The following is a 21309-nucleotide window of genomic DNA, read 5'->3' on the forward strand; positions in this document are numbered from 1 at the left end:
TACTTTTTCTCTCCGAGGTCTGTCTTTACTCGTTCACTGCCCTCGTTTACTGCCCTCTCTATCTCTGTTTTATTTTCTCACATTCACACTCTCACTCCAGTCTGCACCCTTTGCCCTCATCAGTCATCTGACAGTTACTAAAGCTGCTAGAATGGAACCAGTCTAGCGCTATCATTAAACCAGCCACCGCCAAGTTTAATTTGCTCCCCAAAACACCTTTAAAAACACCCTCAACCTTTGTTATTAGGCCATTTCAAACTAGGCTCGGTCAAATCCTCATCCCCAAAATATGTTTATTTCAAGCCTTTAACGTTAACCCTGTGTGGGGACTGAATTGCATAAAATGGTAAACCGTGGGTAGCCTCCCCTATCCACCCTGAGCAGAGACCCTGCCTTTTCTATGACCAACGAGATGTCAAACGGGGAACCTCGATGTCACTCATACGTTTTCAAGGGCTACTATTGGACTTTGGGAACACCCACTAATCATTAAAACCCGGTTGCTGAATGCTGATAGGCCGAGGCTGCTGGCGGGTCCCGCCCCCGCGGTGGATTGTTTGGAGTGGCCAGACCGCCAGGGACACAGGATGGCAACGCGATCAGCAGGAGTATCTAACGGGACATGCGGACGGACTTAAATCTATTACATTTCTGACTGCCGGTGAGGGTTTTTACTATGCTTTTATATGTCATGATACGAATCGGAATATTACTCACCAAACTGTTTATATTTGGCCTTAATTGATAATTTTTTTTATATGTTGAATTGCGTTAATCCAAATGGCCAAACTACAAAGTCGACCACTGACTGGACGTAGCGGCCGGCCACCACTAGTGGACCCCAGTAGAAGATAATGATTAAGCACAAGGGGTTTCTGTGTCCAAGGCCCGATTCTTTCAATTCAACTCTTGACCATTACTGCACACCCCATTTGGCAACCGCCTTGCTCCGAACCGCTTGATTATTGTTCACTAAAACGTACAAACGGCATTTGATTTAGAAAGTGTCCGGCTATAAAATATTGTAACAATCTGTGGCGGAAGGAAAATAGACTCGGTAACGGGAAGCGACGGTGCGGAACTTTGATTGATCGTGCTTGCCATCAGTTCTCTGTGCATGTTGTGTGCATTGGCTGCAGCCAGCACACAGACGGCTGCTTTTGTTGCTCACTCACACTTTACTGAAAGCAAGAGAGCTTAACTAGCCCACAGTGTGAATTAGACAACATTATTCTATGAATTTAGGCAGTGACACGTCAGTTATAAGGGTTACTTGCGATAATTAAGCAATAAGGCCCGAGGATGTGGTATATGGACAATATGCCACGGCTAAGGGATGTTTTTACTTAAGACGCAACGCGGAGTGCCTTAGTACAGCCTTAGTACAGCCTTAGCTGTGGTATATTGGCTATATATCACAAAACCCTGAGGACTATTTTTTTCTAATATAAACCGGTTACCAATTTAATTGGAGCGGTAAAACTAAACGTTTTGTCATACCCCTGCTATATGTGGTGATATACCATGGCTTTCAGCCAATCAGAATTCAGGGCTCAAACCACCAAGTTTATAATTAACAACAGACAGTTTTTATTCACAAAGATATAGGCTATTAGGGAGAATAGCCATATTCTATATTGTCGAAAAAATAAAGATCCAGCCATGTCGGAGTAGGAGTTAAGTCATTTTTTAGGGCAATGTGTAACATATCTTGCAATATTTATGACCTCACCACAAGCTCTCCAGCCTCCCTCAAAGCAAGAGGCTGTACCTGACTCATACATTTATAATGTTTCCCTGCTCCGACCTTAATAGAATTTCGGTGTCCATAGTAAAATGTGTCTGTGTGGAGAGTCTTTAGGGAGACAGGAAGCACATCGTCCTGGTGGCAGCAGTCAGGATGTCTCTCTAGTGAAGTTCAAAGGCCCTCAGCTCTCTGAGCTCTGGAGATGGCTAATGGTACATCTGAGAAGCTAATGGTATAGCTAAGAGGTTACCTGTGGTTTTATGTGTGTATGTGCATGGCAGAGATAGTCCTGGGTGTTTGTATTAGGACGACTCATTGACTTCCTGCAGTTTCTTTTTCCACCTTTCTCTCCCCCCTCACTCTCTCCCCACCTCCCTAACTTTCGGCAGGTAGCCTACCGGTTAAGAGTGTTGGGCCAGTAATCAAAAAGGTCGCTGGTTTGAATCCCAGATCCGGCAAGGTGGAAAAATCTGCCTCTGCCCTCCAGCAACACTCAACAACAACTGCTCTCGGGGTGCTGTGGACATTGATTAAGGCAGCCCCCCCCCCACCTCTGATTCAGAGGGGTTGGGTTAAATGCAGAAGACACATTTCAGTTGAATGCATTGTTGTGCAACTGACTAGGTATTCCCATCCCTCGCTCTCTCCCACTTTCTCTATTTACTGTTTTTCCATGTCTCTCTCTTCCCCCTCTCACTCTTTCTCTCCACTCTTCATTCTGAGTGGAGTGTCCTCTTTTCAGGGGATGTTAAAGGAGGGGAGGGGGAGGGGAGGCATGCATGGGAGCACTTTGCTGTTGCCGTGTGAACGGAGCTCCATTGTCCCTGGAACCTTTCAGAGTGGCTTCCCTGAGGTCCCTGCTTGCCCCTCCCCCACCCCTCACTCACTCTCTAGATGCACACACACACACGTTCCATGCCTCTCTCTCCCCATTCCCTTCATTAGCCCACTCCCCTTACCTCTAATGATGTCGCCTTGTTGTTGGGACCATTCTCACACCAGACAAAACAAACTCATGGCTCTGCAGAACTTCCTCATTTGAGGGTTACAAAGCAGAGCAGACCAACACATTTCACACACTAGTGTCTTTATATGATAATGTGGGCCTGGTTCATCATCTGGTTGAATACGCAAACCATGGTGCTAATTGGCTGTTTTCAGTGTGCTTTGTGGCAGCAGACGATGATGTAATTTATTCTTTGTTGTCCCATATTGGTATGTGGCTGCAGGCAATGCTTGGCGGGGGGTATTGGACCGATGCCAGCTGAGGACCCTACCCATAGCCTTGTAGGGAGGTTGTTTTTTGGTTGTCAGACATTTCTCTTTTCTCTGTTAACACCTCCGAGCTATTATGATGCTATTATGATGCTATCTATTCATCAATGACATACATGGCATAGCCTACTAGATCTGAATTAAAGAGAATGGCTGAGGGGTCATCTCTGCTTTTGGGTGTGTGGCATTATGCATTTTGTTTCGTGCACACAAATCAAATTGTATGTATCACATTAAGCCAAATACAAATAGTGTAGACTTTACAGTTAAATTCTTGCTTACGAACCTTTCCAACGATGCAGAGTTTAAAAATTAAAAATAATATAGTAACTGACACGAGGAATAAAATACACAAGAATGTGTACCAGATCAATGTGCTGCTATATACAGGAAGGACCAGTACCAGATCAATGTGCTGCTATATACAGGAAGGACCAGTACCAGATCAATGTGCTGCTATATACAGGGAGGATCAGTACCAGATCAATGTGCTGATATATACAGGAAGGACCAGTACCAGATCAATGTGCTGCTATATACAGGGAGGACCAGTACCAGATCAATGTGCTGCTATATACAGGGAGGACCAGTACCAGATCAATGTGCTGCTATATACAGGGAGGACCAGTACCAGATCAATGTGCTGCTATATACAGGGAGGACCAGTACCAGATCAATGTGCTGCTATATACAGGGAGGACCAGTACCAGATCAATGTGCTGATATATACAGGAAGGACCAGTACCAGATCAATGTGCTGCTATATACAGGGAGGATCAGTACCAGATCAATGTGCTGCTATATACAGGGAGGACCAGTACCAGATCAATGTGCTGCTATATAGGAGTACCAGTACCAGATCAATGTGCTGCTATATACAGGGAGTACCAGATCAATGTGGAGCTATATACAGGGAGAACCAGTACCAGACTGCATATGGGGACAAAGATTGTACTTTTTGAAGAAATGTCCTCTGGTCTGATGAAACAAAAATAGAACTGTTTGGCCATAATGACCATCGTTATGTTTGGAGGAAAAGGGGAGGCTTGCAAGCCGAAGAACACCATCACAACCGTGAAGCATGGGAGTGGCAGCATTGTGTTGTGGGGGTGCTTTGCTGCAGGAGGGACTGGTGCACTTCACAAAATAGATGGCTTCATGAGGGAGGATAATGACGTGGATATATTGAAGCAACATCTCAAGACATTAGTCAAGAAGCTAAAGCTTGGTCGCAATTGGATCTTCCAAATGGACAATGACCCCAAGCATACTTCCAAAGTTATGGCTTAAGGACAACAAAGTCAAGGTATTGGAGTGGCCATCACTAAGCTCTGACCTCAATCCTATATAACATTTGTGGGCAGAACTGAAAAAGTGTGTGCGAGCAAGGAGCGCTACAAACCTGACTCCTTTACACCAGCTCTGTCAGGAGGAATGTGCCAAAATTCACCCAACTTATTGTGGGAAGCTTGTGGAAGGCTACCTGAAAAGTTTGACCCAAGTTAAGCAATTTAAAGGCAATGCAACCAAATACTAATTGAGTGTATGTAAACTTCTGACCCACGGGGAATGTGATGAATGAAATAAAAGCTGAAATAAATAGTTCTCTCTACTATTATTCTGACATTTCACATTCTTAAAATAAAGTGGTGATCCAAACTGACAGGGAATTTTTACTAGGGTTAAATATCAGGAATTGTGAAAAACGTAGTATTTGGCTAAGGTGTATGTATTTGGCTAAGGTGTATGCAAACTTCTGACTTCAACTGTATATAGTCTAGTGACTGTGTATAGGGTGTGTATATACATTCTAGTGAGTGTGCGAGGAGTCCGTGCAGATAGTTTGGGTACCATTAATTCACTATCTAGCAGTCTGGCTGTTTAGCAGTCTTATGCCTTCAGGGTAGAATCTGTCTCGGAGCCTGTTGGTCCGAGAGTGACGCTCCGGTACCGTTTGCTGGACAGTAGCAGAGTGAACACTCTGACTTGGGTGGCTGGAGTCTTTGCCAATTTTTCAGGCCTTCCTCTGACCCTGCGTGACAATGTGGTCCTGGATGGCAGGGAGCCTGGCCCCAGGGGTGTAGTGGGCTGTTTGCACCACCGTCTGTAGCGCTTTGCAGTCAAGGGGCGGTGCAGTTCCAATACCAAGCGTTGAGGCAGCCATCCAAGATGCTCTCGATGGTGCAGCTTTATACATTTTTGAGGATCTAAGGGTACAAATCTTTTCAGTCTCCTGGGGGGGAAGAGACGTGTCCTCTTCACGACTGTGCGGGTGTTATGTGGACCATGTTAAGTTGTTAGTGATGTGGATGCCAATGAACTTGAATCTCACAACCCACTCTATAACAGCCCTGTGGATGTTGATGGGGACATGCTCTCCCCTCTTTCCTCTATAGTCCACGGTCAAGTCTTTGGTCTTACTGACATTGAGGGAGAAATTGTTGTCCTGGTACCACAGTGCTAAGTCTCTGACCTCCCTGTAGGCTGACCCATTGCCAGCGGTGATCAGGCCTTCCGTCGTTGTGTCGTAAGCAAACTTGATGATAGTGTTGGAGTCATGCGCGGCCATGTAGTTGTGGGCGACCAGGGAGTACAGGAGAGGACCAAGCACACATCCCAGAGGGGCACCTGTGTTGAGGCTCAGTGTGGCGGAGGTGTTGTTGCCTACCCTCACCACCTGGGGTCGGCCCGTCAGGGTGTCCAAGGATCCAGTACCAGAGGGAGGGGTTCAATCCCTGGGTCTCTAGTTTGGTGATGAGTTTGGAGGGGTTTATGGTGTTGAACGCTGAGCTGTAGTCTATGAACACCATTCTCACATAGTTTTTTCCTCTTTTGTCCAGGTGGGAGAGGGCAGTATGAAGTGCAACTGAGATTGCGTCATCTGTGGATCTGTTGGGACGGTATGCGAATTGGAGTGGGTCTAGGATGTCTAGATGATGGCGTTGATGTGTGTTATGACCTGCCTTTCAAAGCACTTCATAATTACAGTTGTGAGTGCTACGGTAGTCATTTAGGCAAGTTACTTTGGAGGTCTTGGGAACAGGGACAATGCTGATCATCTTGAAACATTTTGGGATTACAGACTTGGACAAGGAGAGATTGTAAATGTCTGAAGACTCCTGCCAGCTGGTCTGTGCATGCTTTGAGAGCGCGTCTTGGTATTCTGTCTGGCCTTGCGGCTTTGTGATTGTTAGCTTGTTTAAACGCTTTGCTCAAATCGGCCACGGAGAGCGAGACCACAGTCATCCTGAAAAACGGGCTTTCACACAAGGCTATATTCCTTGAAGCGAGCATAAAATGCATTTAACTTGTTTGGGAGTTCTGCATCGCTGGATTTCCCTTTGTAATCTGGTATCGTCTGCAAGCCCTGCCACATACAACGAGCATCGTAGCCGGTGTCATAGGATTCCACCTTCCTCCTATATTGTCCTTTTGCATGTTTGATGTTTCTTTGGAGGTCATAGCGGGATTTCTTGTATGCATCCGTGTCCGTTCATTGTCAGCGGTAGCTTGAGCTTTTTTAGCTAGATACGTTCTTATAATCACTGTGGGGACGACATCGTCTATGCTCTTATTGATGAAGCCCGTGACTGTTGTGGTATAGTCCTCAATGTTATGTGACACTGGGAGGAACAGGACGTAAAGATGTGACACTGGGAGGAACCGGAAGTAGAGATGCGGAGACCGCTAAAACAGGAAGCTGCTGTAAAATCTGCCTTAGAAACAGGATCAGCTTAGACCCCAATTGCATTGGACAGTGTGTGTGTGGGTGTTGGTCTGAAATGTCAAGTGAATGTGTCTGAGCGTGAGTGTGTGTGTGTATACAAAACATTAGGAACATCTGCTGTTTCCATGACAGACTGACCAGGTGAAAGCTATGTTCTCCTAATGACGTCACCTGTAAAATCATTCAGTGTAGATGAAGGGGGAGACAGATTTAAGAGGGATTTTTATGCCTAGAGTCAATTCAGACATGGTGCTGCGCAGTGGTCTAAGGCACTGCATCTCAGTCCAAGAGGATCGAATCCAGGCTGCATCACATTTGGCCGTGATTAGGAGTCCAATAGGGCGGTGCACAATTGGCCCAGCGTCGTCCAGGTTTGGTAGGGGTAGGCCGTCATTGTAAATAAGAATTTGTTCTTAACTGACTTGTCTAGTTAAATCAAATTCAGAGGGTGAATGGGTAAGACAAAATATTTAAGTACCTTAAATAAGAACTGCAACACTCTTGGGTTTTTCATGCTCAACCATTTCCTGTGTATACAGAGTGGTCCACCACAAAAAGGACATCCAGCTAAGTTCACACAATTATGGGAAGCATTTGAGTCAACATGGAACCACATCCCTGTGGAACGCTATTGACACCTTGTAGAGTCCATGCACTGACAAATTGAGGCTGTTCTGAGGGCAAACTCAATATTATGAAGCTGTTCCTAACGTTTGGCATCCTCTGTGTATATTTGTGTCTGAACTGTCGACCCTAAACCTGGGCAGTGGTGAGGCTGGGAAGCAAAGCTGGGCGGTGGTGAGGCTGGGAAGCAAAGCTGGGCGGTGGTGAGGCTGGGAAGCAAAGCTGGGCGGTGGTGAGGCTGGTAAGCAAAGCTGGGCGGTGGTGAGGCTGGTAAGCAAAGCTGGGCGGTGGTGAGGCTGGGAAGCAAAGCTGGGCGGTGGTGAGGCTGGGAAGCAAAGCTGGGCGGTGGTGAGGCTGGGAAGCAAAGCTGGGCGGTGGTGAGGCTGGGAAGCAAAGCTGGGCGGTGGTGAGGCTGGGAAGCAAAGCTGGGCGGTGGTGAGGCTGGGAAGCAAAGCTGGTCGGTGGTGAGGCTGGGAAGCTAAGCTGGGTGGTGGTGAGGCTGGGAAGCTAAGCTGGGCGGTGGTGATGCTGGGAAGCTAAGCTGGGTGGTGGTGAGGCTGGGCGGCGCCGGAGAGGAGGTCTGCCGTTTTTATTGGCTCTTAACCAACCGTCCAATTTTGTTTGTTTTTTCACAGTGTTTGTAACTTATTTTGTACATAATGTTCCTGCTACTGTCTCTTATTACCGAAAAGAGCTTCTGGACATCAGAACAGCGATTATTCACCTCGAATTAGACTAACAATTTTTCTTTAATGAGTCAGACTGGAAGGATTTACTCCGAACACCCGAACAGGCCCTCATCCCCGTCATTCGCTGAAGAAAGAAACTGAGATTTCATGGAAAGAGATCGGGGTGCCTTGCGAGGATCAGGCGACAAGTGTCTAATCTGCGTTTGCCATCCGTACTGTTAGCTAATTTGTAATCGCTGGAAATAAATGGGACAAACTGAAATCACGTATATCCTACCAACGGGACATTAAAAACTGTAATATCTTATGTTTTACCGAGTCGGGGCTGAACAACAACATTAATAACATACAGCTGGCGGGTTATACACTCTATCGTCAGGATAGAACGGCAGCCTCTGGTAAGACACAGGGCGGGGCCTATGCATATTTGTAAACAACAGCTGGTACACGATATCTAAGGAATTCTCAAGGTTTTGCTTGCCTGAGGTGTAGTATCTCATGATAAGCTGTAGACCACACTATCTACCTAGAGAGGTTTCATCTGTATTTTTCATAGCTGTCTACATACCACCACAGATCGACGTTGGCGCTAAAACCACACTCAATGAGCTGTATACGCTCCTTGTGGCCGGGGAGTTTAATGCAGGGAAACTTAAATCGGTTTTTACCTCATTTCAATCAGCATGTTAAATGTGCAACCAGAGGGGATGAAACTCTGGGGCTGCAGGGTAGCCTAGTGGTTAGAGCATTGGACTAGTAACCGAAAGGTTGCAATATCCCCGAGCTGACGAGGTACAAATCTGTCGTTCTGCCCCTGAACAGGCAGTTAACCCACTGTTCCTAGGCCGACATTGAAAATAAGAATTTGTTCTTAACTGACTTGCCTAGTTAAATAAAGGTACATTTAAAAACATAGACCACCTATACTCCACACACATTCATAAGGCCGCAGGGCCAGACGGATTACCAGGACGTGTACTCCGAGCATGCGCCGACCAACTGGGAAGTGTCTTCACTGACATTTTCAACCTGTCCCTGACTGAGTTTGTAATACCAACATGTTTCAAGCAGACCACCATAGTCCATGTGCCCCAGAACACTAAGGTAACCTGCCTAAATGACTACTGACATGTAGCACTCACGTTTTTATTTATTTTATTTTATTTCACCTTTATTTAACCAGGTAGGCAAGTTGAGAACAAGTTCTCATTTACAATTACGACCTGGACGTCTGTAGCCATGAAGTGCTTAGAAAGGCTGGTCATGGCTCACATCACCATTATTCCAGAAACCCCAGACTCACTCCAATTTGCATACCGCCCCAACAGATCCACAGATGACACAATCTCTATTGCACTCCACACTGCCCTTTCCCACCTGGACAAAGGGAACACCTATGTGAGAATGCTATTCATTGACTACAGCTCAGCATTCAACACCATAGTTCCCTCTGCAACTGGATCCCTAGACTTCCTGATGGGCCTCCCCCAGGTGGTAAGGGTAGGTAACAACACATCTGCCACGCTGATCCTCAACACGGTGGACCCTCAGGAGTGCGTGCTCAGTCCCCTCCTGTACTCCCTGTTCACTCATGACTGCACGGCCAGGCACAACTCCAACACCATCATCATGTTTGCTGATGACACAACAGCCTGATCATCGACAACGATGAGCCTATAGGGAGGTCAGAGGCCTGACCATGTGGTACAAGGACAACATCCTCTCTCTCAACGTGAGCAAGACAAAGGAGCTGATCGTGGACTACAGGAAAAGGAGGACCGAGCACGCCCTATTCTCATCGACGTCCACATCACCAACAAACTAACATGGTCCAAGCACACCAAGACAGTCGTAAAGAGGGCACGACAAAACCTATTCCCCCTCAGGAGACTGAAAAGATTTGGCATGGGTCCTCAGATCCTCAAAAGGTTCTACAGCTGCACCATCGAGAGCATCCTGACGGGTTGCATCACTGCCTGGTATGGCAACTGCTCAGGCTCCGGTCGCAAGGCACTACAGAGGGTGGTGCGAACGGCCCAGTACATCACTGGGGCCAAGCTTCCTGCCATCCAGGACTTCTATACCAGGCAATGTCAGAGGAAGGCCCTAAAAATTGTCAGACTCCAGTCACCCTAGTCATAGACTGTTCTCTCTGCTATCGCACGGCAAGCGGTATCAGAGTGCCAAGTCTAGGTCCAAGAGGCCTCTAAACAGCTTCTACCCCCAAGCCATAAGACTCCTGAACATGTAATCAAATGCCTACCCAGACTATTTGCATTGCCCCCCTCTTCTACGCTGCTGCTACGCTCTGCTATTTTCTATGCATAATAATTGTAATATCTCTACCTACATGTACATATTACCTTGACACCGGTGCCACCGTACATTGGCACTGTACCGGTACCCCCTGTATATAGCTCCGCTATTGGGCAACGTTAGCTAGTTGACATTAGCCTTCTACATCTGGAACTTCCATCCTCTCAGACCAGGGGCACAATGCTTTTTTTGTTTGGATCAGAATCCCCGTTATAATCATTGGCCAGTACGGAGAATTTAGTAAAACCAGAAGTCCAAATCCCTGCCTTCATCCATGGTTAATTTAGGAAAGGGCCAATTTTAGCTAGCTAGTCACCTGAGGACAACAACACAATGAGATGCAACAATTCACATTGACTCTGTACTGGTACCCCCTGTATATAGCCTCCACATTGACTCTGTACCGGTACCCCCTGTATAAAGCCTCCACATTGACTCTGTACCGGTACCCCCTGTATAAAGCCTCCACATTGACTCTGTACCGGTACCCCCTGTATAAAGCCTCCACATTGACTCTGTACTGGTACCCCCTGTATATAGCCTCCACATTGACTCTGTACTGGTACCCCCTGTATATAGCCTCCACATTGACTCTGTACCAGTACCCCCTGTATATAGCGCCGCTATTGTTATTTACTGCTGCTCTTTAATCATTTGTTATTCTTATCTCTTTAAAAAAAAATGTATTTCTTAACTGCATTGTTGGTTAAGGGCTTGTAAGTAAGCATTTCACTGTAATACCTGTTGTAGTCTGCGCATGAGACAAATAACATTTGATTTGACTGTAGCTCATTTTCCCAATATCTGAATCACTCTGCTATCTACTACTACTGCACTGCCGCTTGGTCTCGTCTGGACAGGTCACCGTTGTATGCCCAGCCTCACTTACCCTGTTTCCAAAAATACTATTGTGTGTTTGTTAGTGTGTGCTAATACGTCTGGCCCATTGACTATCTGTGTGTGTGTGTGTATCAGTGTCTCCCTGCATTGTGAGTGTGTGCTTATAATACTAACAGTAGTTATAACTTACAAAATGTAGGAAAGCGTGTCTGTAAATACATCCATTATGAAAGTACAGTGTGTGTCATATCATATGTATTGTGTGCTTCCTGTGTAACAGTGTGAGGTGTCACCATGCCTCTGGTGAAGAGGAACATTGACCCGCGCCACCTGTGCCGGGGGGCGTTACCAGCCGGCGTCGGCAGTGAGCTGGACTGTGTGATGAACAACACCCTCTCCTCCATCATCCGCCAGCTCAGCAGCCTGAGTAAGACACGCAGAACACACCGAGCAGAGAGCAGTAACCACAGGCTACATAGAACTACATGCGCTTTCTACCGTGGTGACAACAGTGAAATAACACACTGTCATTGTACTATTCCCCACATATAGGTGTGCCATCTATGAATATCATGCTTATGCTCATCATATTATACTAATAAATTCTCTCCTAAATAACCTCTCATCTCATAGTCACCATGCTGCAGTGCTGTTACACATTTTGAGAAGACCTGATGATATAGTGATGTCTAAGAAGCGATTAATTTGTCAGTGTTCAGTGAAACAGGATCTGGGATAGAGGTGTCGAGGGGGGGTACAGTATATAATCCTGTTGAAATATTTCAAAAACATCTATTCATCCAGCCGTGTGTGTGTGTGTACCAGTAGTGGTGCGTGAGTGAAATGACTTGGGAAGCCAAGCCAGGGGGAGAAGAACTAACGTTTTACAACCCATGTGTTGTGATAACTGCGTTGTTTCCTCTATAACCTGTTAGTTCATATGCCTTGCCCCTGTGATATATAGCTCTAAGGCCGAGGCAATAAGAAGACAGAGGCAGAATAAATTCAACCACACTTTGTTTCATCCCGAAACCAGGGACAACCTCTGTCCGGTGAAGTCCACAAAGCATATTGCATGTGACAAACAGTTACAGTACATGACCTACAGCAGGGTCAAGAAAGTTCATGTTTCCAATATTTTCAGACCACTAAACAACTATTGATTTAGAAAAACTGAGAGTTACAGCCAGTCACAAAGTTAAACAGGAGCTGCCTCCACTAGTCCTGCACCATTTTAATTTCAACATCATCAAATCACCTCTGCTTAGTTTAATACAGTGATGCCAAAAATCATTTTGTCCAATCACGGTCTATGACGGTACACTCTATTTGTTGTTGTCATAGGCTACCTGGCTAAAATGCTTGGACGCTAGCCTAGCTTCCTTTCATGGGCAACGTTAGCTAGTTGACATTAGCCTTCTACATCTGGAACTTCCATCCTCTCAGACCAGGGGCACAATGCATTTTTTGGGGGATCAGAATCCCCGTTATAATCATTAGCCAGTACAGATAATTAAGTAAAACCACAAGTCCAAATCCCTGTCTTCATCCATGGCTAATTTAGGAAAGGGGCAATTTTAGCTAGGTAGTCACGAGGACAACAATACAACGAGATGCAACAATTCAGGTTGTTTCTGTCAAAGACGTATTTCTCTGTGATAGGAGTGAAACCAAATCCCTTGACACTTTTGTTGTTGTTTTGTTTTTGGTCCGAAAGGACCTGTTTAGCTCAACACTGATTGGCTATTGTCTTGTTTATTTTTTTTATCAAGGGAGGCCAAATGCTCACTGGCTTCCTTTTCATTCAATGCTATGAGCAGCAACAATGTCATACTCTTTATGACCAGACGGAATCAGATAGATGGCCTACACATATGGAGACAGAGGGGTGCTGTTTTGCTCGTTTGGATGCTTTCTCTGAAAATTATGAAAACACAGAGATGAAATATACTTTCTTATTATTTACTTATTTTTGTCAATTTCTTTGGGGGGGGCTGGCATCACTTGGCATCCTTTAACACACACCATTGGTGTGTGCTGTAATACAACAGCATTAAACAGAGTTACTATGACTTAAGGGGTTATTGCCTGAATAACCCTGCTACCCCCATGACAGGACCCAGATAATGCCTGTGAAATATTTAGAGATGTACTTTCCTCTCTTATACCCGGTATCCAACCACCCTCTGGCTCTCTCTCTCTCAACTCTCCTTTATTGCTTTATTCGTCTTGCTCATGCTCTGTTTTCCTCCCTCCCCCCCTCTCTCAATTTGAATTCCATTTCATTTAAGGGCTTTATTGGCATGGGAAACATATGTTTACATTGCCAAAGCAAGGGAAATAGATGATGAACAAACGTGAAATAAACAATAAAAACATGTTACAGTGAACATTACACTCACAAAATAATAAAGACATTTCAAATGGCATATTATGTGCAAATAGTACAAAAGGGAAAATATAAATATGGGTTGTTCTTCTCTGGTTGCCCTTTTCTTGTGGCAACAGATCACAAATATTGCTGCTGATACTTGTGTAATCTGATGGAAATATGTATCTAACATTTTGAAGTGAAACTCAGAAAGTGGCCTTTCTCAATAGCAAGTAAGCTATTCTTACTTACTCTTTCTCTGTCATTGCAGATATGTTTTGGGATGACTCATCTACTGGAGGCAGCTAAGCAGAGTGATAACTAGCTGGCACAGCCACAAAGTCACATTTTAACTTTAACCACTACTTGCCCTAATTAGTGGCGCAGCATCACAGTGCAAGAGGCGTCACTACAGTCCCTGGTTCGAATCCAGACTGTATCATATCTGGCCGGCATTGGGAGTCCCATAGGGCAGCGCACAATTTTATTTAACTAGGCAAGTCAGTTAAGAACACATTCTTATTTTCAATGACAGGGGCAGAACGACAGATTTTTACCTTGTCAGCTCGGGGATTCGAACTTGCAACCTTTCGGTTACTAGTCCAACGCTCTAACCACTAGGCTACCTACCGCCCCAGTATATAACGATATTTTTCCATTGGCCCAGCGTCGTCCTGGTTTGGCCGGCGTAGGCTGTCATTGTAAATAAGAATTTGTTCTAAACTGACTTGCCTAGTTAAATTTAAAAAATAAATGAAGACCAAAAGGCAAAAAAATTTTCATGAATTTTTACAATTTAGCCAATTTTGACTTTGCAGCTGTCCCATCTAGTGGAAATCGCTCAGTTCTGCCTCCAGGACAAGACTCATCCAATAAACATCTCTGCCATTGTGATTGTTCCTGTGGTGGGAGTGGGCCTTTCAGCAGCAGCTGTGTGGGTTAAATATAAACAAAGAGGGAGTCTAAGCTAGTGCCCTATCCCTGCCCAAATCTGTCCATGTTAAGCAGATCATTCATTATTAAGCAAGTGAAGAGTTTCTTTATGGGGGGCAATGAGAGGGTTGAATTTTTAGTCAAGATAACCATGAATTGCTATTTTGATACGTGAAGCTGATTTGATCTAATAGAAGATTGGTAATAACCTAAGTATTACCAATGTACTGATAAGTATGACACACGTGACATCCTGGCAACTTTGAGAAAGAGCACTTTATATCGGAGTTCTCCCTGTTGATAGTTGAGACGGTATATGCATAATCATGAGGCTTGCATAGCATCTCACACTCCATTGAACACAGGCAGTTGACATCAACACCTCTCATAGATTATTCCTTTTTCTTCCATTTCTATATAACGTGATTTATCCACCAATCCAAAAAGGACTAGGCAGGAGATTGACAACCCACTGTTCCGCTCTGTGGACAACTAATCCCATTGTTAGGGCGGAGACATACAGATGGAGGATCTTCATTTGAGCCATTTTTCTACAGCAGGAAAATAAACCTGCAGGAACAGGAAATGTGGATTATGTGGATTATAATTCATGGACATTTTTGTAGGGGTTAATACATTTCTCATCAGGGAAAATCAAGTCTGAAATTTCAAAGTGGAAATGACAAACTTCAGAGGCTTTTTTTAAACCTCAAATAGACTACAAGTTTTCCAATTCTAGCGTTGTAGGAAAATTCTCCTGCAACAGGGTGATCATATTAAGATTCTAAGATCCCATATTAAGATCCTACATATTAAGATCCCATATCCTAAGCATCTTGTCATTATATCCATATCTCTTGTATAAATGACTGGGCACAAAGGCCTGGAGAGCCTGAACTATGGACAGGAGCTGTGTTGTTTGTGAGCACTTATGCGTGTGCTTATGTTGATTTTGTGTGTGTGTGTGTGTGTGTGTGTGTGGTGTGTGTGTGGTGTGTGTGTGTGTGTGTGAGAGAGAGAGACAATGTCAGAACCATAGAGGGATTGGACCTCAACATTCTGAACCTCCTTTTCTTCCTCTAAATATTTTTCCAGTGGTCATCCTGTGCATGGGTGTGTGCGTGCCTCTCACACACATGTTAGTGTTAAACATTTTGACGCCTGATCTCAACAGATGTGCACTTGCAAAGATGTATTGTTTGTATTTTTCCTCTAGGACCTCACATGACAGTGATGCCCTGGTCTATTTGTGAGTTCAGTTTGTTAACAGAAGAATGGTAGACCTGTGCCTTTTGATAGTCCCAAGCATCAAGTCCATCTCAATGGATTTCTCCTACCAGTCAGGCTTTAATGTCATTGCTGTCTTTAACAATGGCTGTATCTCCTGTTGTCTGGTTGTTGCTTGGTCCTGTTGTCATAAACAAAACAGTTGCTCTATAGTATCCTCAAAGTGTGCTGCATACTGTATGCATCATTTAGTACACCAGAATGTCATGTTAACCACATACGATCCATCTGTCTACTCTTGTACTGCAGGTAAACATGCGGAGGACATCTTTGGGGAGCTGTTCAACGAGGCCAACACGTTCTACCTGAGAGCCAACTCCCTGCAGGACCGCATCGACCGTCTGGCTGTCAAGGTCACCCAGCTGGACTCCACTGTGGAGGAAGGTGAGACAGGGGTTAGAGGTCACAAGAAACAGTAAGTGGTGTCAATACTGGTTGCCACAGGGATGTGAGGTCCTTTGCATTAGTGAGTTAAGTCAGGTGTGGAGAAAGTGCTGAGACTGAGGATATACAGTGCATTCGGAAAGTGTTCAGACCCCTTGACTTTTCCCACATTTTGAAACATTGCTGCCGTATTTGAAAATGTATTAAATGATTTTTTCCCCTCATGAATCTACACACAATACCCCATAATGACAAAACAAAAACGGGTTTTTATAAATATTACATTTCCATAAGTATTCAGACCCTTTACTCAATACTTTGTTGAAGCACCTTTGGCAGCGATTACAACCTCAAGTCTTCTTCGGGATGACGCTACATGCATGGTACACCTGTATTTGGGGATTTTCTCCCATTCTTCTCTGCAGATCCTCTCAAGCTCGGTCAGGTTGGATGGGGAGCGTCGCAACACAGCTATTTTCAGGTCTCTCCAGAAATGATCATTCGGGTTCAAGTCCGGGCTCTGGCTGGGCCACTCAAGGACATTCAGAGACTTGTCCCAAAGCCACTCCTGCTTTGTCTTGGCTGTACTTAGGGTCGTTGTCCTGTTGGAAGGTGAACCTTCGACCCAGTCTGAGGTCTTGACCACTCTGGAGCAGGTTTTCATCAAGGATCTTTCTGTACTTTGCTCTGTTCATCGATCCTGACTAGTCTCCCAATCTCTTCCACTGAAAAATATCCCCACAGCGTGATGCTGCCACCACCATGCTTCACTGTAGGGCTGGTGCCAGGTTTCCTCCTTTGCATTCAGGCCAAAAAGTTCAATCTTGATTTCATCAGACCAGAGAATCTTATTTCTCATGGTCTGAGAGTCCTTTAGGTGACACTTGGCAAACTCCAAGCGGGCTGCCATGTGTCTTTTACTGAGGAGTGGCTTCCGTCTTGACACTCTACAATAAAGGCCTGATTGGTAGAGTGATGCAGAGATGGGAGAACCTTCCAGAAGGAACCCCATCTCCACAGAGGAACTCTGGAGCTCTGTCAGAGTGACCATCGGGTTCTTGGTCACCTCCCTGTCCAAGGCCCTTCTTCCCTGATTGCTCAGTTTGGCCGGGCAGCCAGCTCTAGGAAGAGTCTTGGTGGTTCCAAACTTCTTTCATTGAAGAATGATGGAGGCCACTGTGTTCTTGGAGACCTTCAATGCTGCATTAGTTTTTTGGTATCCTTTCCCAGATCTGTGCCTTGACGTAATCCTGTCTCAGAGCTCTACAGACAATTTGTTCGACCTCATGGCTTGGTTTTTGCTCTGACATGCACTGTCAACTGTGGGACCTTATATAGACAGGTGTGTGCCTTTCCAAATCACGTCCAATCAATTGAGTATACCACAGGTGGACTCCAAGTTGTAGGATGATCAATGGAAACGGGATTCACCTGAGTTTAATTTTGAGTCTCATAGCAAAGGGTCTGAATACTAATGTAAATAAGGTATTTCTGTTTTTAAAAGTTTAATACAAAAATGTATAAAAACCTGTTTTCACTGTCATTGTGTGGATTCATGAGAATTTTTAAAAACTATGTTATAGTAAGGCTGTAATGTAACAAATGTGGAAAACGGGAAGGGAAGGGGTCTGAATACACCATATAAATACTTTTCTCCCATCTCTCCCTCACCCTCTTTCTCTTGGTCCTTCTCTCTCTGTTTGTCCTCCCTCCCGCTTCTCTCTTGTTTGTCCTCCCTCCCGCCTCTCTCTTGTTTGTTCTCCCTCCCGCCTCTCTCTTGTTTGTCCTCCCTCCCGCTTCTCTCTTGTTTGTCCTCCCTCCCGCTTCTCTCTTGTTTGTCCTCCCTCCCGCCTCTCTCTTGTTTGTCCTCCCTCCCGCCTCTCTCTTGTTTGTCCTCCCTCCCGCCTCTCTCTTGTTGTCCTCCCTCCCGCCTCTCTCTTGTTTGTCCTCCCTCCCGCCTCTCTCTTGTTTGTCCTCCCTCCCGCCTCTCTCTTGTTTGTCCTCCCTCCCGCTTCTCTCTTGTTTGTCCTCCCTCCCGCCTCTCTCTTGTTTGTCCTCCCTCCCGCCTCTCTCTTGTTTGTCCTCCCTCCCGCCTCTCTCTTGTTTGTCCTCCCTCCCGCCTCTCTCTTGTTTGTCCTCCCTCCCGCCTCTCTCTTGTTTGTCCTCCCTCCCGCCTCTCTCTTGTTTGTCCTCCCTCCCGCCTCTCTCTTGTTTGTTCTCCCTCCCGCTTCTCTCTTGTTTGTTCTCCCTCCCGCCTCTCTCTTGTTTGTTCTCCCTCCCGCCTCTCTCTTGTTTGTTCTCCCTCCCGCCTCTCTCTTGTTTGTCCTCCCTCCCGCCTCTCTCTTGTTTGTCCTCCCTCCCGCCTCTCTCTTGTTTGTCCTCCCTCCCGCCTCTCTCTTGTTTGTCCTCCCTCCCGCCTCTCTCTTGTTTGTCCTCCCTCCCGCCTCTCTCTTGTTTGTCCTCCCTCCCGCTTCTCTCTTGTTTGTTCTCCCTCCCGCCTCTCTCTTGTTTGTTCTCCCTCCCGCCTCTCTCTTGTTTGTCCTCCCTCCCGCTTCTCTCTTGTTTGTTCTCCCTCCCGCCTCTCTCTTGTTTGTTCTCCCTCCCGCCTCTCTCTTGTTTGTCCTCCCTCCCGCCTCTCTCTTGTTTGTCCTCCCTCCCGCCTCTCTCTTGTTTGTCCTCCCTCCCGCCTCTCTCTTGTTTGTCCTCCCTCCCGCCTCTCTCTTGTTTGTCCTCCCTCCCGCCTCTCTCTTGTTTGTCCTCCCTCCCGCCTCTCTCTTGTTTGTTCTCCCTCCCGCCTCTCTCTTGTTTGTCCTCCCTCCCGCCTCTCTCTTGTTTGTCCTCCCTCCCGCCTCTCTCTTGTTTGTCCTCCCTCCCGCCTCTCTCTTGTTTGTTCTCTCTCCCGCCTCTCTCTTGTTTGTTCTCCCTCCCGCCTCTCTCTTGTTTGTTCTCCCTCCCGCCTCTCTCTTGTTTGTCCTCCCTCCCGCCTCTCTCTTGTTTGTTCTCTCTCCCGCCTCTCTCTTGTTTGTTCTCCCTCCCGCCTCTCTCTTGTTTGTTCTCCCTCCCGCCTCTCTCTTGTTTGTCCTCCCTCCCGCCTCTCTCTTGTTTGTCCTCCCTCCCGCCTCTCTCTTGTTTGTTCTCCCTCCCGCCTCTCTCTTGTTTGTCCTCCCTCCCGCCTCTCTCTTGTTTGTCCTCCCTCCCGCCTCTCTCTTGTTTGTTCTCCCTCCCGCCTCTCTCTTGTTGTCCTCCCTCCCGCCTCTCTCTTGTTTGTCCTCCCTCCCGCCTCTCTCTTGTTTGTTCTCCCTCCCGCTTCTCTCTTGTTTGTCCTCCCTCCCGCCTCTCTCTTGTTTGTCCTCCCTCCCGCCTCTCTCTTGTTTGTCCTCCCTCCCGCCTCTCTCTTGTTTGTCCTCCCTCCCGCCTCTCTCTTGTTTGTCCTCCCTCCCGCCTCTCTCTTGTTTGTCCTCCCTCCCGCCTCTCTCTTGTTTGTCCTCCCTCCCGCCTCTCTCTTGTTTGTCCTCCCTCCCGCCTCTCTCTTGTTTGTTCTCCCTCCCGCCTCTCTCTTGTTTGTCCTCCCTCCCGCCTCTCTCTTGTTTGTCCTCCCTCCCGCCTCTCTCTTGTTTGTCCTCCCTCCCGCCTCTCTCTTGTTTGTTCTCCCTCCCGCCTCTCTCTTGTTTGTCCTCCCTCCCGCCTCTCTCTTGTTTGTTCTCCCTCCCGCCTCTCTCTTGTTTGTTCTCCCTCCCGCTTCTCTCTTGTTTGTCCTCCCTCCCCTCCTTGTTTGTTCTCCCTCCCGCTTGTTTGTTTGTTCTCCCTCCCCTCCTCTCTTTGTTTGTCCTCCCTCCCGCCTCTCTCTTGTTTGTCCTCCCTCCCGCCTCTCTCTTGTTTGTCCTCCCTCCCGCCTCTCTCTTGTTTGTCCTCCCTCCCGCCTCTCTCTTGTTTGTCCTCCCTCCCGCCTCTCTCTTGTTTGTCCTCCCTCCCGCCTCTCTCTTGTTTGTCCTCCCTCCCGCCTCCTCTTGTTTGTCCTCCCTCCCGCCTCTCTCTTGTTTGTCCTCCCTCCCGCCTCTCTCTTGTTTGTCCTCCCTCCCGCCTCTCTCTTGTTTGTCCTCCCTCCCGCCTCTCTCTTGTTTGTCCTCCCTCCCGCCTCTCTCTTGTTTGTCCTCCCTCCCGCCTCTCTCTTGTTTGTCCTCCCTCCCGCCTCTCTCTTGTTTGTCCTCCCTCCCGCCTCTCTCTTGTTTGTTCTCCCTCCCGCATCTCTCTTGTTTGTTCTCCCTCCCGCCTCTCTCTTGTTTGTCCTCCCTCCCGCCTCTCTCTTGTTTGTTCTCCCTCCCGCCTCTCTTTGTTTGTCCTCCCTCCCGCCTCTCTCTTGTTTGTTCTCCCTCCCGCCTCTCTCTTGTTTGTTCTCCCTCCCGCCTCTCTCTTGTTTGTTCTCCCTCCCGCCTCTCTCTTGTTTGTTCTCCCTCCCGCCTCTCTCTTGTTTGTTCTCCCTCCCGCCTCTCTCTTGTTTGTCCTCCCTCCCGCCTCTCTCTTGTTTGTCCTCCCTCCCGCCTCTCTCTTGTTTGTTCTCCCTCCCGCCTCTCTCTTGTTTGTCCTCCCTCCCGCCTCTCTCTTGTTTGTCCTCCCTCCCGCCTCTCTCTTGTTTGTCCTCCCTCCCGCCTCTCTCTTGTTTGTCCTCCCTCCCGCCTCTCTCTTGTTTGTCCTCCCTCCCGCCTCTCTCTTGTTTGTCCTCCCTCCCGCCTCTCTCTTGTTTGTCCTCCCTCCCGCCTCTCTCTTGTTTGTCCTCCCTCCCGCCTCTCTCTTGTTTGTCCTCCCTCCCGCCTCTTCCTGTTTGTCCTCCCTCCCGCCTCTCTCTTGTTTGTCCTCCCTCCCGCCTCTCTCTTGTTTGTCCTCCCTCCCGCCTCTCTCTTGTTTGTCCTCCCCCGCCTCCTCTTGTTTGTCCTCCCTCCCGCCTCTTGTTTGTCCTCCCTCCCGCCTCTCTCTTGTTTGTCCTCCCTCCCGCCTCTCTCTTGTTTGTCCTCCCTCCCCCGCCTCTCTCTTGTTTGTCCTCCCTCCCGCCTCTCTCTTGTTTGTCCTCCCTCCCGCCTCTCTCTTGTTTGTCCTCCCTCCCGCCTCTCTCTTGTTTGTC

General features: G+C 47.1%; 1 protein-coding gene across 7 annotated transcripts in view; it reads left to right on the top strand.

Moving 5' to 3' along the window:
- The first annotated feature begins 468 nt into the window (after positions 1-468).
- wasf3b (WASP family member 3b) overlaps positions 469-21309 on the top strand; it is a 31461-nt gene continuing 10620 nt past the window's right edge. Inside the window, exons 1-5 of one of the 7 annotated variants that reach the window (XM_052483710.1) lie at positions 523-661; positions 2137-2371; positions 2977-3034; positions 11499-11645; positions 16059-16193. In XM_052483710.1, the coding sequence (XP_052339670.1) occupies positions 11513-11645; positions 16059-16193 (268 nt within the window). In that variant the 5' untranslated portion in view covers positions 523-661; positions 2137-2371; positions 2977-3034; positions 11499-11512. Of the gene's footprint in view, positions 662-2076; positions 2372-2976; positions 3035-11498; positions 11646-16058; positions 16194-21309 lie in introns of all 7 variants that reach the window. The other 6 variants (XM_052483706.1, XM_052483708.1, XM_052483709.1 and 3 more) reach the window with 6 other exon arrangements.

The sequence above is a fragment of the Oncorhynchus keta genome, chromosome 28 (assembly GCF_023373465.1).
Source record: "Oncorhynchus keta strain PuntledgeMale-10-30-2019 chromosome 28, Oket_V2, whole genome shotgun sequence".
Classification (NCBI taxonomy): Eukaryota; Metazoa; Chordata; class Actinopteri; order Salmoniformes; family Salmonidae; genus Oncorhynchus; species Oncorhynchus keta.